General features: G+C 38.6%; 2 protein-coding genes across 2 annotated transcripts; both read right to left on the bottom strand.

Annotated features, from left to right (window-relative positions):
* Positions 1 to 717: 717 nt before the first annotated feature.
* On the bottom strand, positions 718 to 7659 carry smad4a (SMAD family member 4a). Its single transcript, XM_085359777.1, has 11 exons — positions 7323 to 7659; positions 5679 to 5971; positions 5399 to 5573; positions 5134 to 5163; positions 4851 to 5054; positions 4512 to 4619; positions 4010 to 4060; positions 3715 to 3898; positions 3446 to 3614; positions 3146 to 3284; positions 718 to 2400 (listed from the first exon to the last, which is right to left on the bottom strand). The coding sequence occupies exons 2-11, from the start codon at positions 5916 to 5918 to the stop codon at positions 2189 to 2191; spliced, it is 1512 nt and encodes a 503-aa protein (XP_085215903.1). The 5' UTR covers positions 5919 to 5971; positions 7323 to 7659; the 3' UTR covers positions 718 to 2188.
* A 7128-nt stretch (positions 7660 to 14787) lies between these two features.
* LOC146629015 (bone morphogenetic protein 10-like) lies at positions 14788 to 16586 on the bottom strand. Its single transcript, XM_085358271.1, has 2 exons — positions 16083 to 16586; positions 14788 to 15836 (listed from the first exon to the last, which is right to left on the bottom strand). Exons 1-2 carry the CDS (start codon positions 16408 to 16410, stop codon positions 14788 to 14790), a joined length of 1377 nt encoding a protein of 458 aa, XP_085214397.1. The 5' UTR covers positions 16411 to 16586.
* Positions 16587 to 17838: the final 1252 nt, after the last annotated feature.

Consider the following 17838-nt stretch of genomic DNA (forward strand, 5'->3'; position numbering starts at 1 on the left):
ATGTATAGTATCTGATATAATATATACACACAAACTTCATGTGACTTTCCTTTTGTGTGCTGTTAAGTTTTCTTCATATAATGTATATTTTTCAAAATTGGCAAAGCAAACCAACATGTGTAGGATGATTTGTATCGTGTATTTTGCATTAAAAAAAAAAAAGCAAAAAAAAAAAAAAAGGATGATTCGGGGGCTTTTATATTTACGACATTATCATTTAGTGTGTCGTATTGATGATCATAGAAACTATTAAAGACACATGTAGTTTGTTTTTCTGAATATTTCAGATCTCAGCTCAGGCTAGCTTTAGTGTTGTTTTTCTTAAAATTTGTGACTTGTCTTTGCAGTAATAAACGTTTTCTTGTTCAAAGCCGGCGTCCTTTTTAACAAGCTTGATCCACTCACCGAGCGATGCCCATTAAATTTTATTCAACCATATGCATACATATAAACATCAATAGCATTCGAACTCTGTATGTATTCAGATTGTATGGCAGAATTGTAAAGAAAAGCATGAAGTTGCATTTCTTGAAAATTGTACAGCATTTTTTTTTTTTTTTTTTTTTTTTTTAGAACGGGTGGTTCATCACTGTAAAAGTAGCAAAAAGAGTATAAAATACTGCAACAGCTGTAGGTAAACAGAGCTCCAGATAAAAATATTGTTTGATCAATAATGCTGAACAAAACTAGACTGGTTCTGATAATTTAAACCGAGCTTGTACAAGCGACATAATACTGAAATGACTACGGTCCAATAACCTTTTCGCTTTTTGGCATCAATATGGCTTACACTTCCTCTCACAGTTCACCCCTCAGTTACTCAGCTAGAATACGTTAAAATAAAAATGGGTAATTGTGAGCCATCTTAAAGAAATACTCCACCTAAAGTGTCTCTAAAGTATTGAAGTCAGCCAAATACACCAGTCAAACCTGCTGCGGGTGAGTGTTTGAAAGTAAAAACAGATTTTGGGCAGATAGCACATAAACCGCAAGTAGTTTGAAATGAAAACCCTTCAGCTATGCTAACATTATATGATTACGACAAGTAACCACAAATGAGACTATGAAAAAGACATTAATTACAAATTAATAAAAGTGCTAAAAGACACTAAGCTAGTAAAAGAAATACAGTAACATATCAACACCGGCGTGAGATTTTTATTTTTACTATTTCCTAATTTCAATGAAAATTTGGCTTTTTCAGTCCAAGCCATTACTTTCTCAGGGTTAGAACAGCCTTGACTGGTTGTTAAAAAAAGGAAAGTTTTATGGCGTTGAAAGAGAAACAGAGTTCATCTAAGATGGGCTTTTCAAAATGCTCTGTTATTACAAAAAAAAAAAAAAAAATTCAAAAGGAGAATATAAATCATAGCACATCAAACAAGGACTGCCAGCACTGGAAAAATAAGCAAGATTACAGTTTACGAGAGCATGGGCAATGTAGAACATAATTTTACATTAATGTCCAGATCTGTGAGGGGGAAATAACTCCAGGTACATGAAGCCGTATAAGAGAGCCATAAGAGGAGGACTGGACCGGCCGTATACTCCAGCTGAAATCACATTTAGGATGAGTTGGGATCAAACACCTAAATTGTTTGAGAGCCGAATATTTCACTAAATAATTTACGCAAGAAAATGGATGGATTGGCTTCGCACAGCATCAACACTAAAGCTGCACTAATATTCTCAGTGAAAATATTTTCTTTAATTCTTATCATTGTACCTTGAGTGTTTTTGTAACCTCAGCCTTGAGGTTAGAGAGGCACAGGCCGTGTTCGTTTGATGTTAAGCAGCCTCACTTAGTAAACAATCAGCCTCCTTTTTCATGGCCGTCGTCTTCCACTGCGCTGCGAGTCCTCCCAGTGTGACTCACATGTTCCTCCAGCTGTTTGGAAGTCACTGAAACTGCAAACCTGGAGTCTCTCAGAATTCTGGAAACTGCTTGCAGTGCTGGATTATAAAGAAGTGTGTTTTGGAGTATACTGCTGGCCTTCATGTCCTCCTTCCTACTCCTAGAAACTATTAACCATCCCCGTGTTTGCAGTCCTCCTTTGGCACTCCAGGCTTATAGTTGGAGTTTTTCTCTTAAGAGTAGAGTCAGATTTTTTTTTGTTCTGTTTTTAACTGTTATTTTTCATTTATTTAGTTTTTTAGTTTTTTCCTAATACAGTTCTTATGCTTTAACTCAGTCAAGAGGTTGAGGGTCAGCTATGGGCATGGTGTGCAGAACTTCATCCAGTAGTTGCAGGGCTCGGTGTAAATGGATCTCAATCCAACAGGGTGTCTCTTTAATGCTTTGCCGTGGGTAGTCCGGCCCCCAGCCCTTCACGAAGCTCATCCGGAGGATGCACAGCCTGCGCAGGTCATCGACCCCAATGCCTGCAGCAGCTGACAGACCTGCAGGGGAAATTACAAGCGGCAATTTTTAGATCGACGTGGCACTACAGGCCAAACCAAAGCAGAGAAACGTGAGGCAACTGAATCCGTGTGTCTGTGTGGAACATACTAAGTAGGTACAGTTACCACACAGAGACTATTACTAATATACTCGTTCGTCCCACTCACATCAGGTTGCATATTGTACTGCATTTCCACTAAATTTAATTTAGCCTTCTAGCCTTACTGACTACTCAAAGCACTGCAGACTAAAGGTCATCCATTCATACAGTGCTTTACTCTACACCCTTCAAGCACTTTTTCTACCTTTCATCCATGCACAATTGAGCTAAATTTGCATGTAGCCAGATGAAGCCCACACAGGCACAGGAAGAACATGCAAGACGCACACAGAAAAGACTCAGTCTACCCACTGCACCACCGGTCAGCTATAAAGACGTTTCTTTCATTATCATCATTATCATTGACAGTTAAAGAAAATGAAGTTGTTTTTAAAAAGTCTCACAAAACAGTCTGACAAAACCAACAAATAAAGGAAGGAAAACATTGTTTGCTTTAATGCATAAAAAGACGAACTGTGCATAACAGGTTATGAATAAATACATTTTAGCTCAAAAGTGCTTTGGTCAGAGTTTCTTATCTGATATTTAACATTTACCAAACAAAAATAGAGCTTGTCATAAAAACACAAGTAATCATAACAATATACTTGTTCAAGGCTAAGAGTGGTAGTAAGAAGACTCACTGATTGCAGGGGCGATGCCTCCCACGGAGCCTGGACCTGGAATATTCCCAGCGACTGCAGCTGCTTGCGCTGCAGCTGCTGCCTGAGCCGTCGCTGCCTGCTGCTGCATCTGCCTGTGGCACTGACGCAAGTCAAACACCTGGCAGGGGACAAGGCAAATGCTAAAAATCTGTCTACAAATATTGAGAGACTCCGTGTATATATGGTTAAAATTCTCTACCAGTACAACGAAAAAGGGACACTTCACATAATCTACTGAGATTATCATTAGTCCAAATCTCATAATTATGCTATTCGCACCTTAATGTAAGCACTGGGGTAGATCTTGTGAACTGCGTCGCCAGGTGCACGTCCAGCCTCTCGGTCCAGATAATAGCTCTGCACAAACACTGCGTGATCACTCAGACAGCGCACCCAGACATCTCCTTCACCTTTGCACTCCAGCTGCACGCCTTTGCCGATGTGGAGCCTAACGACATGAAGGACAGGAAGTAAATAGTAACCATATTTGACATGAATTTCTTCACTAAACAATATCATGATATATTTTAAAGTGTGTGACATAGTACCTGGCTCTCTCTATGTTCTCCGTCCTGTGGACATTGCTCAGTTGACCCAAGCAGAAGCGATCCCCTCCTGATGGATCGACATAGCCATCCACAGTCACTATTGGACATGTGGATGGAACTTTAAACGTCTCCCCAACTTGGACATCCATCTCAAAGTATGCAATCGAACACCAGTATTCTGGAGCTGAAACAACCAGCAAGCAACCAGAGGTCAATCAAGTTCACTCATAGCACAATTAGGGATAAAAAAAAATTTAAAAAGCAAACTGTCTTTGATCTTCTTCTTAGTACTTACCAGGGTGGTTGGATATGGGTGGCTGGAATGCAATTTCATTGGTAACAGGCCCTGTAAATCATGTTGAAAATAATTACACGTGTATTTAAACAGAGACATTTTATTTAGAAATGAGTATTGAACACATAGCAGCTAGAAATGACCAAAAGAGGCTAACTCATAAACATAATGCACTGACCAGACATCGATGGTGAAGACTATTTTACTAATTTTCAAATCAACTTTTAAATTTGATAAGCTTAACTCCACTCACACAGAAGTATTATCTCTATCATCTTCAATAACTCATAAATAAACCATCACCTATTTGGCTTCACGTCTCTGTAGAATACTAATGTGTTCTGCTACAGCAGCCAGTCTTTAACTAAACTACTTAACAGGGTTAATTAGCCTAAAAGCACATTTGTCTCCACTGGCTTGAACGCAGAAAATTACAAATGAATTTATCAGATTTGACTTGTCCAAGCTGTGCAGAACTTGTGCATGTTTTATATTCACTCACAGTAATGCCCTGTGTGAGGCATGGGCGGATGATGCTGTAGGTGCCCATTCTGGTGCTGAGGCCCCGCTGGGGTGAAGCTGGGGTTTCTGTTCCAGTTCGGGGTAGGATCTGTAAGCATACATTTAAAACAGCTCCATTAATAAATAGCTTAAAACAAAAGACTAAATAAAAGTAACTTTGGCTAAATAAGTAATCAAATTAATTCATTTCCTTAAAAAATGCTTATTTAAATCTAACAAACCCCAAGTGTAAAACAGCAACATTTAGATTCACAGTGTTTTTAAAGTAGCTGCATTATTTTAATTTTGCAGAAGGTGCTGACACTGTTTCGTGACTTACTTGAGGGTCCGGCACTAATGGTCGAGAAAGCAGAAGTAGAAGCTGAACTGCTGCCCTCTGATGGGGGAAGTAGAGCAGGGCTGTTGAATGTTTCCTGTGGGCCCGGCCTCGACGGTGGATGCTGGATCGTCGGCAGGTGATTTTCAGAGCTGGAGTGAGATGGCTGGTTATCGTAGTCATACTCATCCTTTACTAAGAGTGGACCTAGCAGAACAGGACATGGTTAGAACTGAAGAACATTCACAGAAATCTATGTTGAGCAAACAGAAAATGCTCACCCTACCTGAACTTGAGAGGGTCAGTCCTGATAAGTCTGCAAACACATTTAACAGCGAGACATTTTAATCAGCATCACTCTAAGTGTGGCTTAATAATCAAGAGTAAAAATTAGGCAAGAAACTTGGATATTTTAACTAAATATTATGTATAAATATGAGATATGACATCAAAGAAAATGATCACGTTGAATAAACCGTAACATTCTTATATAAGCCCTTTATTAGTACTCTATATATATATTAATAACTCAAAAATTAAAATCTACTCACCAATTCCAGGAGAGACAACCCTCTCGTAGTGGTATGGGTTGACACAAACATTGTCACACTTCAGGTCAAACGCATACTGGCAATATTTCACGTGTTTTAACTCATTCTTGTGTAGATCAGGCCATCGCCATAATCTGGCATAGACAACGTGGGGAAACCCTTTCCGCCCCGCCACCTAGAGCAAAGAGGTGCATCACATTAGACAGGTCCTTAAGTTTTCCAATTTACAATCACAGGGTGTAACACCAACAAACACAGAAGTATGAATTTGCTACTTTACCTGTAGGCGTCCATCCAGAGTCCGCTGTATGGTGACACACTTGCTAGGATGAGCTCCATTTGTAGTGATGGCTGTAATAAGGGAATCCAGCTCATCTTTCTTCTCCTTGAGCTTCTTGACGAGGCTCTCGATAGCTCGCTTAGCGAAGCTTTCGCTCTCTCCTCCCTGACGGTGGCACATGAGGCTGTGCACAATGCTCAAGCAGGCATCATTACTCGTGGGGGTGCTTGTGATTGACATCTTGCTCCTTAGGTTTCAACCTTGGGGAGGCTTTCCAGCTGTATCCTCTTTACCTTTACCAGAAGAAATGAGAAGGTAAAATTACCGTCGAGTCACTGTTGCCCAAATTTAGCAACCTAAAGCAGGAGGAGAACTGTCTTCAGTGAGAGTTGAGATGATAATCAGGATTTCACACCACAATTCATAAAGTAAAAATCAATCTGTGAATCACCTCAGGTGGGGAAGAAAACTAACTGACATAATACTCAATGTACTGGCCACAGAAAGAAGAGTTTTTCTGGCAACTTTTCCAAAGAAGACTGCTCAAGGTTGTCTCTGTATCTTTGATTCAAAACTTTATGCACATATGAACAGGTGCTGATAACAATGTTGTCATTCTGACATCTGAGTTGTAAGGCACATAATTAATTTGTAACCATTGCTTCAAAGTTCCCATTCATCCATTAGCAACACTGCATTGACAAATACAGTGTGTTGTACGGGGAGCAAAATAACTTCAATTTCTGAAAAAATAAATTGATACTCAGTTAAAGTTTTACTTATTACTACAGTCTCACAAAAAAAATGTAACTAGCCTTTGTCCTAATAAAGTCATTCCATCTTAAATCAGTGTAAACATTCTGATTGACCACTTTGTAAAATTTGAACTTAAATGTTTATATATGTTTTTCTTTGAACTCTGGGGCCATGCTCGAGATACGAGCATGAAATTTTCTTACCATAAAAGCCAATCAGAGTCTGCAATTTGGGACTAAGATAAAAGAAAAGTTCACATTTCTAATTGTCTGTTTTTGGTATCGGTCACAAATTACAACCCCTAGTTCCCTATAACGCTAAAAGAGGCTAGTGATAATTTCAGGCTTTTATCTTTAATAGTTTTTGAGATATTCGTGTTCAAACAAGGCCTCAAATTTCAAAGTGGGGAAAACGTGCTGAAAGTTGACAGATTTTTGAAAAATATGTGTCTTTAAAAGTATTACACATATTTAGCTAAAACTTCACACCCACAATTATACCTGTACAAACTATGGATCATTACATTTTTAGGCATATCGGAGAGGAATGAGCAAAAAAATGTTTTGTTTTGTTGTTGTTTTTAAAACTGGTGATTTAAGATGAAATCACCATATAGCTAATGGAAGCGGGTAACTTTATATTTCCTCTATCCCTTATACCCCAGTATGATGCAGCCCAGCCTGGTCGGTACTACACTGCTCGTGATCATGAATAACTGTGTATTCATATTAATGCACGTTTAGCAAATGAACAATTAATGAACAGAATAAGGAGAGCCAGCAATTTCCAGTTCATCCTCTGTTAGCATTAGCTAACACTGGGTTACTCGTCAACTAATTCTATATATAAATCACAACACAAATCAAAGAGGAAATGTTGCGCACTTACAGTGATACCACCGAGCTGTAGCCTTGTTCCTGGATGCAGGAGATAATATATGGTTTACTTTATCTACGAAGTGGCAGCGTTAACTAGCTCGCCTTAGCGTTATTTCGGCTAGCTTGCTAGCACACGCTAACATTCATCAACTTCACGCCTAGCTCGCGAGGGTCTCCTGTGATGGACCCAAACCTAAAAACCTCGTCAAACGTTTCAGTGTAATACTCGCTAAACTCGCACTCGTTTATATGTTCGACTTCTTATACTTCACTGATAATGTGAGGGGGAATATATATGCTAACAACAACGCGTTTTACTAGCTAGTTAGCCACGAAAATAAACAAAAAAAATCTCCACCCACCACGCTCCATCTGCGCATGCCCACGCAGGAGATGACAGGCGTGCCGCTGCGGTGCTGTTTGTTTATTTTACAGTAAAGACAGTGAAAATCGCCGCGCTGCTGTGAGCTTAAAGCTCATATCTGAGAGCGAAAAGTGACTAAATTGTCACAGCGAACCTATTCATTTTTCAAGTATCAAAGTCTCAGTGAGTTCTAGGATATTCTACGTGTACACTGCACCAAATATTAAAAAAAAATTTTAAAAAGAGATGTGTTCCTCTGTACTTGATCAGATATTATTTATGTTATTCATACCATGACTTCCTGTCATAAGGCTTTCTTTTGTTACCCCTAGCAAACCAATGTTTTGAACAGCATGGCTTTGTGATCAAAGCCACAATTAACTGTTCCTGAGAGATGCATAGAATACATATAAGCATAGAAAAAAACATTAGTCTTGGGGTTTATTTGTATGCTACATATGCTGGCTTTATTTTGTGAAATTGCTTTATGTTTAACATTAATATCTGTCATTGCTACATATATAAGTTTAAGTATTTAACATTTTTTCAGATGCAGAGTTAAACTGGAGACAATGAGTCATGTCTCAATCTGGGACTGTGAAAAATGACCTTTGGTTGGGGGTAAATTAAATGGGCTACACAGAGAGATCATTTAATTGTATCTACTCACATTTACTTTATGTCTCCAGCTATTTTCAGTTATGGTGGATCAAACTATAATCATTAAACAAAAGCTATGATTTCAAATAATTGATTAAAAATAACTGGGACACTTAAACACTAGTTTTTCCAGGAAGATCTTTTCTGGTTCTGCATACAAATAAACATTTATTTCCTGTTGCATGCCACTAGTTTCTACCTTGCAGAGGCGACCGTGGCTCAGGGGGTTGGGAATCGCATCTGTAACCGGAAGGTCGCCGGTTCGATCCCTGGGCTCTCTGTCCTGGTCGTTGTGTCCTTGGGCAAGACCCTTTACCCTACTTGCCTACTGGTGTTGGCTAGAGGGGCCGATGGCGAGATATGGCAGCCTGTGGCTACAACTGTAGCTGCCTCCACCAGTGTGTGAATGAATAGTGGCATTGTAAAGCGCTTTGGGTGCCTTGAAAAGCGCTATATAAATCCAGTCCACTATTATTGTAAATGCATGACCAATCATGTCCCAGTCAGCTTTAACATGAAGCTAATTCCCACTATTAACAGAGCAGTGTTTTAGTGATGTTTTTCTCAGTTGTTTTGATTCATATGAATAGTTTTACCCTCCCAAATTAGACATCATCAATTGTGTAAGTCAGGTGATCTAAATGACAAAAATCAATCAATATGCTAACAACTCAAATGTGTATTGTAAAACATTTTGCAGTAGTAACAATATACTTTTCCTAAAACAGCTCATACATGCAGCATAGCACTATGTATATATAAACTGCAAAAGACCATAACTCATCTCAAATCTGTGATTCATGTGTCAAAATCAAGATTTTTGCATGAGCGTATAAGTCTGTGCAGCCAAAATAAAAAATTCCTTTGGCACAGTGCAAACCAGGGGGGTGGGAACGGTTAGCTATTTTGTCACAATGACTCTTGAAGTGTGTTACTCATTGTCTAATTTCCTAAGAGTTTTGTTCTGCAACGCTTCACTGACATTGAACTCCTGCTGTGCCACACTATTAATTTTCTGAGTATAACAGACTGACATTTTGTAGTAGTTATGAAATGTTGCATTCAAAAGCAAGGTTGGAAAGGAAAAAAAAAATTAGCTTTCATGTCAAAAAGAACGTTTTCACAGGACTCAATGCAATTCTGTGAATAACTAAGGAGATTTTTATTGCTTCTTTTAGTGCTGCTAATCAAATACAAATACTGTACACTCTATGATCATCAGAAAGTGTGAGCATCTTTATAAAAGAAGAAGTTTGAGCACATTCAGCTGTGTGCTAACCCAAAGCCAAGGAGGAAAGAGATCAACAATGACCTTGGAGAAGCAGGAAGGGTTATTTATTATTATTATTATTATCATTATTATTATTATTATTATTATTATTATTATTATTATTATTATTAACCTTTATTTAACCGGGGGAAAAAACTCTTGAGACTAAAAATGTCCTGGCCAAGCAGGACAGCAGTGCCATCACAGTTTCCATAAATTAATAGCACATACACAAACAAATCCATACACCAGCTAAGTGTGTATGGATACATGATCCTAAACACACCAACAAATCTAACAAAGAAATCTGAAAAAGAAACAAATCAAGATGTCCCAGACAAGTCCTCAACCTGGCTGAAGTCCTGTGGCACAACCTTAAAGGAGCTGAGCATAAACAGTTGCCAAGAAAATCTTAATGAACTGAAGCAATATTAAAAATGATGTGGGCCAGAATTCCTCCATAACAGTGTGAAAATTGATACAGTCATACAGAAAACAATCATCTCGAGTTATTAATACTAAAGGTGGTTTTACAATAACAGGCCATACTTAGCTTTTCATAGAAATCCTGGTAAAACCTTTTTACATGGATGGAAACGACAGACACAGTAAGAAAAAGACAGAAATTGTACAGAGCACAGAACAAAATCCTAATGATCTGCAACATGTAAGGCATGGCTGTCGACACAAAGCCTACTGTGTACAATAGTACGTTATAGTAACAACTGGAAATTGAGGGTGATCCTGACGCTTGCCTGGGCAGCAGATTTTCATCCACGATCTTTTCTCCTACATCTTCCTTTATACTGTTGTGCTCTGTTTTTACTTTCCTTTACATTGCTATATCATCACATATCCTTATTCTTATGGGCAGGCTGTTGCCTGCATTAAATGTTTATCTTAGCAGCTCCTCCAACACCACAAATTACTGTAACTCTGCTGCGCTCAAGCTCTATAAAAATGCTTTACAGTCTTCATACTCATGACTTCTAATGTGCGTGTTTGGCAGATTTTGACAAATAAACAGGCTATTCTGAATATGATGACTCACACAATGCGATAGTGCTGCATTAATTTGGACGATTAAAGTATTGAACTGATATAAATGTCTGTTTCGCTCACAGAGACATAAGCAGGCTGTAACTCTTCACACTGTAAACAATTGCACTTAGTCATTTGCCTTATTATTTATTATGAGCACATGTTTAGGGGGATTTTACATATTTTGAAAACTTCAGCAGAAATATTCGAAAGCAACTCGATCAAAAGAATATATAGAAACTTGCAGATGATGTTTGAAGCACACAGTGCTGTTAGGCCAGCATTACACTGAACGAGAGAACGATGTGTCCTTTACATTATATGCAAATATAATGGCAGAATAAAGCAGAATGCAGAACCACGTGTTCTTGAAGAGTATTTCTTTGAGTACAATACAATAAAAAACACAACAGCAGTCAGCTATCATCACAACATTAATAGTCTGTAATAGCAGCTACTCAGTGTCAGTCAACATATGCAGCACACAATTATTATGGAATTAGAAGGTGAAGAATACACCTACACAGTCCACTATTGTTCTGAAAGAATATGCATTTTTACAACCCTGGTTTTATACAGCATCAAAGTAATTCTGTGACTGAGCGGGTAAAATTTCACTTTGACAGTTAAAACATTTTGGAGGTTAATAGTGTTTTGTTTCATGAATGAACTGTTGTGGAAAGTGCATGTTCAGTACTGAGAAATCTAAAAAGGGGGCCAAGAAACGTGCCAAAGCAGCTGAGAGCAAACATAAAAGAAATGGTCTAACATGAACAGAAAGCTTTTCAAATGTCACGTTCTGTACCTTTAATCTGCAACTGCTGTAACAGCGAGCTTGACCTTTTATGGGTTTCGCTGCCTTGGAAGAAAGGAAAGCCTATTTAATGAATGTTTCGTAGATATTTTAGGCTGAGTAGAAAGTGTTTACATGTAAAATGTTTAACCTTAATGAGATTATGTTTATAATTAAAAAAAAAACACTTTGCAGAAATGAAAGTTCTTAATGATAAGAAAAACAAACAGTAAGACTTTTTCTTGTCATGAATTTTCATTGAAGCTCTCCTGTTGGCTTCATTCTTGGTATATATTTGTGGCTCATGCTTTATGCTTACAGTTTTTCTCAGTCACTTTGGTGCTTTTCTCAGATCAAAATGAAAATTCTCAAAACTATTAATGCAACCTCCGCAACTTTTAGTCATTTGTGCAATTTCTCCTTCCTCTGAACAAATTGCAAATGCTCTTGGACATGTATCAGGTGCTTTCATACAATTCTCTGCCATCGACAACATTATCATTTGCTTATGTCATGTCAGTCAAAATGAACTATACTTTTGGATGCTAAATAGTAGTTTCCAATAAAACTAATAGTCTTTATTTCATTGCTTGAGTCATTACATATAAAATTGGTGAATTCGTTTTCAAATGCTGTCAAGCAAATGCTATACCTTTTTTTCATTATTTTTTCCTGTCCTTGAAATTGAACAATTTCTCTCATGCCATACTCCCTGAGAATGAGAGGGGTGGATGTCAACTCAACAAGTATTTTGTTGTGTGGGATAATGTCCCTTTTCACTACTCACATCTGGTCAGACAGTGGTTTGCAGCACATGACAGAATACCTGTTGAATATCTCCCTCCCTACTCCCCATTCCTTAATCCGACGGAGGAGTTTTTGTCTGCCTGGAGGTGGAAGGTTTATGACCGGCACTCACATGCACAAATGGCCATGGATGCAGCATGTGACGACATCACAGCAGAGTCATGCAGAGGGTGGATTCACCACTCCAGGAGATACTTTCCTCGCTGCATTGCAAGGGATGATATGCGTTGTGATGTAGATGAGAATATGTGGCCAGACAGACAGGAACGTCTGAATGTGCCAGAATGATTTACGTATGTTCAGTTACAATATGTACTGTTATATTGTTCACATTTGTGCACAGCTCTACCAAAAGGGTGTTTCTCACGTTTTTTCTAAATACGTGACTGTAGAGTATTTTTCTTTTGCACAATGTTGTAGAATTACAAAAATCCTACACAGTAAAAATGTGAAACATACGTATTCAGTGTCTTGTACTCACTTACTTCCATAACTACAGGAATGTCTAACTTTACTGTATATTTTACTGTACATGGCTGTGCAAAAAATGTATAGTGCTCTCTTGAGCATTTTTAGGTAGTGTCACCGAGTTCTGACCTTTTTTTGCATTGGAAGACACTGAGAGACTACTGTACACTGTCCTAATGAAAACATGACAAAGCCATTTGATTATCTTGTTCATCAAGATGGTGTCAAGACTTCTCATTTTGATGACACTGACAGTTTCATTGACATGAATACTTGCTTTTGAGGAATGGATCATCGATTTTGAGCAAGTGACCTGCTTTTGCAGGTTATCCACTAGGTTTTGCAGTTTGCACTAATTGTTTTGAGAACTACACTAACTGCTGTGCAAATGTTAATAGTGATGTGAGAAAAGCACCAAAGCGACTGAGAAAAACTGTAAAATAAAATATTTCTCACATCCATTTTAAATACTGTAAGTTCCACAATGATAAATTAATCCATTCACTGCCGGTCCGTATCTCTGCCCTGCACACTTGGCCCATGTAAATCTGTTCATTGCGTGAGGATCCTATTAAGTTCCACAGTGTTATTCCATTATTGTTATCTACTTCCGACTGTTAACAGCAAAAGCTAGGTGATGATGTGACATGTATTTTTTCCATTTGTACCGTTGCCTTGGCCTTGATAAGAGTGTAAGCATGCCAGTGTCAAAAAAGGGAAGTGGGAGGGTTCAGAGGGCAGCAGGGAACCTGATGGCAGAATTGTCATTAGGACAAGCTGGCGCTCGAGACCAGGAATCTGACACCACCTTCTCACAAATGCTACCACTTGGAGTGGCGTCTCATCCTGAGTGATGGCCTACAAGACTCCAGGCTCTGACACCTCTTTATCACTCTGGTATGGAAGCAGGCAGAGTGAGGCCCGCCAGGCATGTGGCGCTAGAGGGACGGGGATTACGGCTGACTGATGGGGAGTGCGGTGATTACCTGACAATGAAATATGTTGCACAAGCTCAAAAACTGCTCAGTGAACATATTTGTTTTCAGATATTTTATTTATTTTTTCCCAACCGTATTAGCATTTATGTCGAAAGCCAAAAAGCAAGATATGAATGGTTGGTATAAAGCATGATTTCACAGCAGTCGACTGCAAGATTAAGCAAGAGAAATAACATTTTTCAGACAAGAAGCCCCCGAAGAGCTCCAACATACCGTAAAGTCCTCTCCTGGTCAAAAGCCATCGAAAATACATTTTCTGCAAGTATGGCAAGCAAATAGGAGAAAAAATGTCAGTCTTTAAATCATCTGGCTGGCTCCAACATGCCACAGGGCAAAGAAGTAAATTATGTCATTTAGAAATTTGTGGCTGAATATCTCAATATAAAGCATTTCAGCAGGATTGCTATTCAAATAACACATAAGGCTTTTCATAATTTAAAAAAATACGCATTACAGTTTATGTAGTGCATAAAATATGTATAAATTATTGAAATAAATATAGATATTGAAGAAAATGTGGAGACTTACAAAGGAAGTTTTTTGTTTAATTTCTCTAAGAATCCCAAAATATTCAGAAGGTTATTGCTGTTGTCTGCATTATTTAGCTTTTTGGCTCACTCCTCATGATGTGGCATGAGACGGGAACAACATTTATACTTTGATTTTCAGATATTTGCTGTCAGACAATCATTTCCTCTCTCTTGTTTTGACTAATAGATGTTTGTGGTTAATGATTTGCAGCATTATATCGAAAGGCTTATAGTCTACATTAATATAAGGATTATTGATTTATCTTTATACAATTGCAAATTTACATCATGTGTTCATTTCTAATTTACAACTAAGTCCTGACCTGTGCTTTTTACACACCAATGCATAAGATCTTAGATAGATAGATAGATAGATAGATAGATAGATAGATAGATAGATAGATAGATAGATAGATAGATAGATAGATAGATAGATAGATAGATAGATAGATAGATAGATAGATAGATAGATAGAGATGTTTCTAAGATGATGACTTTTAGATCCATCACAACACAGTCTTAGTAATAAGTAATACTCTGAGGACTATCTGCAGCCACACTCTGCCACCACCATTCCTTCATACTTGTGGTTGAAAGTAATCGCACCATTATCGTGATAAAGTAGTGAGATTGGCTCCAACTTTGTGGGTACACAGCAGGCACGCGGTGCTCTATCTGGATTCTTTATACTCAGCAGCGTCTGCACTATGGCATGTTTGGTGGGGGAGACCTCAGAAGTCATAGGCGGGTTGCATACGCCATTGCACTTGTACGCTTCGTAGCCCAGAGGTTGGATGATCCATGAATCCCAGCCAATGTCTTTAAAATCCACAAAGAGAGGTGTTCTTTTGCATGACTCGCTCTTAACATTGCGACGGATTCGAGGAGGTGCGTAATAGATAAGGTTGGACCGCGGTCGCATGAGAGACTGCTGGTTTAGCTCGTCCTGTTTAGCATGGCTGTTCTTGTGATTAACATGCTCCCAGAAGGGTTCTTGGCCCCTGCCCATGTTCTCAGGAAGGTCATTCTCGTGGTTAATCATTTGGATGAGCTCTTGTTTGTCCTGTTTGCGGTCTCTGCTCTGATCATCTGAGAACACAATCATTATTGTATTTTGTTTCCCGTCCAAGCTCCTGTCAATGTCCACCAAGGTTTCTGCCTCCTCTGTGGCCTCTTGTGTGGCCCCTTCATCCTCTGACCCCATACATGCAAGATGAACCTCGAGTCTGTGAGTTGCACACCCTGACTTCCGCCAGAGTGTAACCACATGCGTCAGTTCAAATGACACCCAGCTATTATCTTTTGCATGGATATGCTTTGTCACCAGTTCCTCCAGATCCTTCATCTCCAACACCTCCTCTTTACCCCTCCTTCTTCCTTCTTTCCCCACCTCTTTAGTCCAAACAACTCCCTCATGTATTTTGTAAATTGTCACCTTGCAATCAAAGCCAGCAGATGGTCTTTGGGCCTTCCAGACCAAAGTGAAAAGTCGAAGTTCAGCTAATGTTATTCGTTCGTGGTGAGGCAAGGAGATATTAAACAGCAAGGGATATATCCTTATACCCCTGGGTGTTATACCGTAGGGGGATGAATCTGAAATTAAAGGATGAAAAAGCGTGCTTCAAACTTTTTGTATGAATGTGCGTGATCAGACTTAAGGCACTCTCACTCATAAACTGTCAGGATGAAATAAAACAATGATAATTAGCATTTACAGTACATCACTTTCTCCTCCATAAGTCAAACTGTTGAATAATTTAAATTCCTGAACACAACATTAAACGTGACAAGAGTGTGCAGAAAGAAAAAATGTAAGTGGTAATATTTAGAAGCTTGTACCTTCATTATTGAAGCTGCGCACAATGTTGGCTGATGGCACAGCAGTCCGGTCATTAGCAAATCGGTTGTACAGCTCAAGCATGTACTCTGGCGGCTCTTTGTGAGCAGCAATTTGCCGGGTCTGGGGCCTCAGCTTTGTGAGGTTCAGCGTAGACAGAAACTGGCTTAGAAAGTCCCGTGCATCAACCAGTGGATTATCAACCACAACACTACCAAGTGATGCCCTGTGATGGTTCTCAGCGGGGTTGATAGGACTGCTCAAGCTCAGATGAATGATCACCAGAAGCAAGTAGATAAACCCAAGGTTGGAGAAAAGTGAAGTGATCATGGCTGAATGGAGGAAATGCTTAATTCCAAAGAGTAGACATCAGAAAGGAAGATGAGAGCCTTTGGAGAAAACACCTTGTTCCAGAGGTTTCTCTGTTAAAGGCCAACAGGTTGCAGTTGGGGACAAAGGGAAAACAGCTTTGCCCTTGTTGAGCTGGTGGTTAGGTTCTGAGGGCAGGGCTGTGCTGACCAATGTGCTGTGCATGTTTGGAGATCGCTAAAGCATGGGCTGCCCTCTCTCTCTGCACAAGGATCTTATGACATTTAGTCCACTGATATTCTCATTTACATGCAGTGAATTTAGGCCAAAAAAAGTTGTAAAATCAGAGCAGAATGTTCCATTTTGAAATCAAATAATCTTCCGTGTGATTTGGGTGGTTTTGCATATTTTTTAACCACAAATTGAATTTTACATATAGCACATAGGCTTTCATATAACTGACGCAACCCATATTTATACTTGATACTTATTATAATCTCATAGATGTCTTGTATTTATTTATTCAAGCTTTACCCCCTGGGTTGCGTGAAACATTTCAATTCGTTGTACATTCTGTACGTATTGCAGAAGTAAGAGAAAAGTGGAATTTGACTTTGACTGCACTTGCAAAACGAATTAAAAATAAAATATACTGGAAATGACTTCAGTTTTTGCCTTTGAGAGTTTTTATCCCCACTTCCTGCCTGATGTTGAGACTGATCTCAACATGACTGTGACCCACTAAATGCAGGTAATAGATTACAAATTGACTGATGTATTGACAGTTATTTTTATTGTGTCTTCCTACTGTTATTTTATCTGTGCTGTGATTTTGTTCTTGAAGTCCTTGTAAGGTGTCCTTGAGTGTGGTGAAAGGCACCTATATATAAATTCGATTATTGTTATTAATATTAAATAAAAAGTATCAGCATTTTATGGTTTGCAATCTTCACAAAATGTCTCAATTTTGATTTGCCCTTTTAAATAAGATTAAACATTTTTACAAGGGTGATGAAATCATAATCCTTTTTGTGCATGGTTTTATTTGATTTTTGTATCCACAGCGGAGTAGTTTTGTGAATTAGCCCTGCTCCGGAACACATGTGAAAAAATTCAAAATACTGTTTGTATGTAGGCTGGTTTATGAGATATTTTAAAGACTAATGTCTATATTATATATTACTTTCATCTGTTACCTGTCTAATACAGCTATTAATGGGCTTGTTTAAATAATCTTTGATGTCTTTGACACTATCTTTGAAACTATAGGCACTCTTTTTTTGCTTAAATTATTCTCCTAGCTTTCCTCAAGGAAAACCAAAGCCAAATGTCATTCCCATCATATGTAATGATATCTTGAGGCAGATTATAAGCGTCGCCTGGAGTGCTGCTGTGTTCAAAGTTGTAGAAAGTTGTAGAAAAGAGTGTCGCAAAATTGCAAACTGAGTG

Source organism: Diplotaxodon limnothrissa, linkage group LG7, assembly GCF_057381915.1.
Source record: "Diplotaxodon limnothrissa isolate DT_005_m linkage group LG7, D_limnothrissa_male_GT1.1, whole genome shotgun sequence".
In the NCBI taxonomy this organism is placed as follows: Eukaryota; Metazoa; Chordata; class Actinopteri; order Cichliformes; family Cichlidae; genus Diplotaxodon; species Diplotaxodon limnothrissa.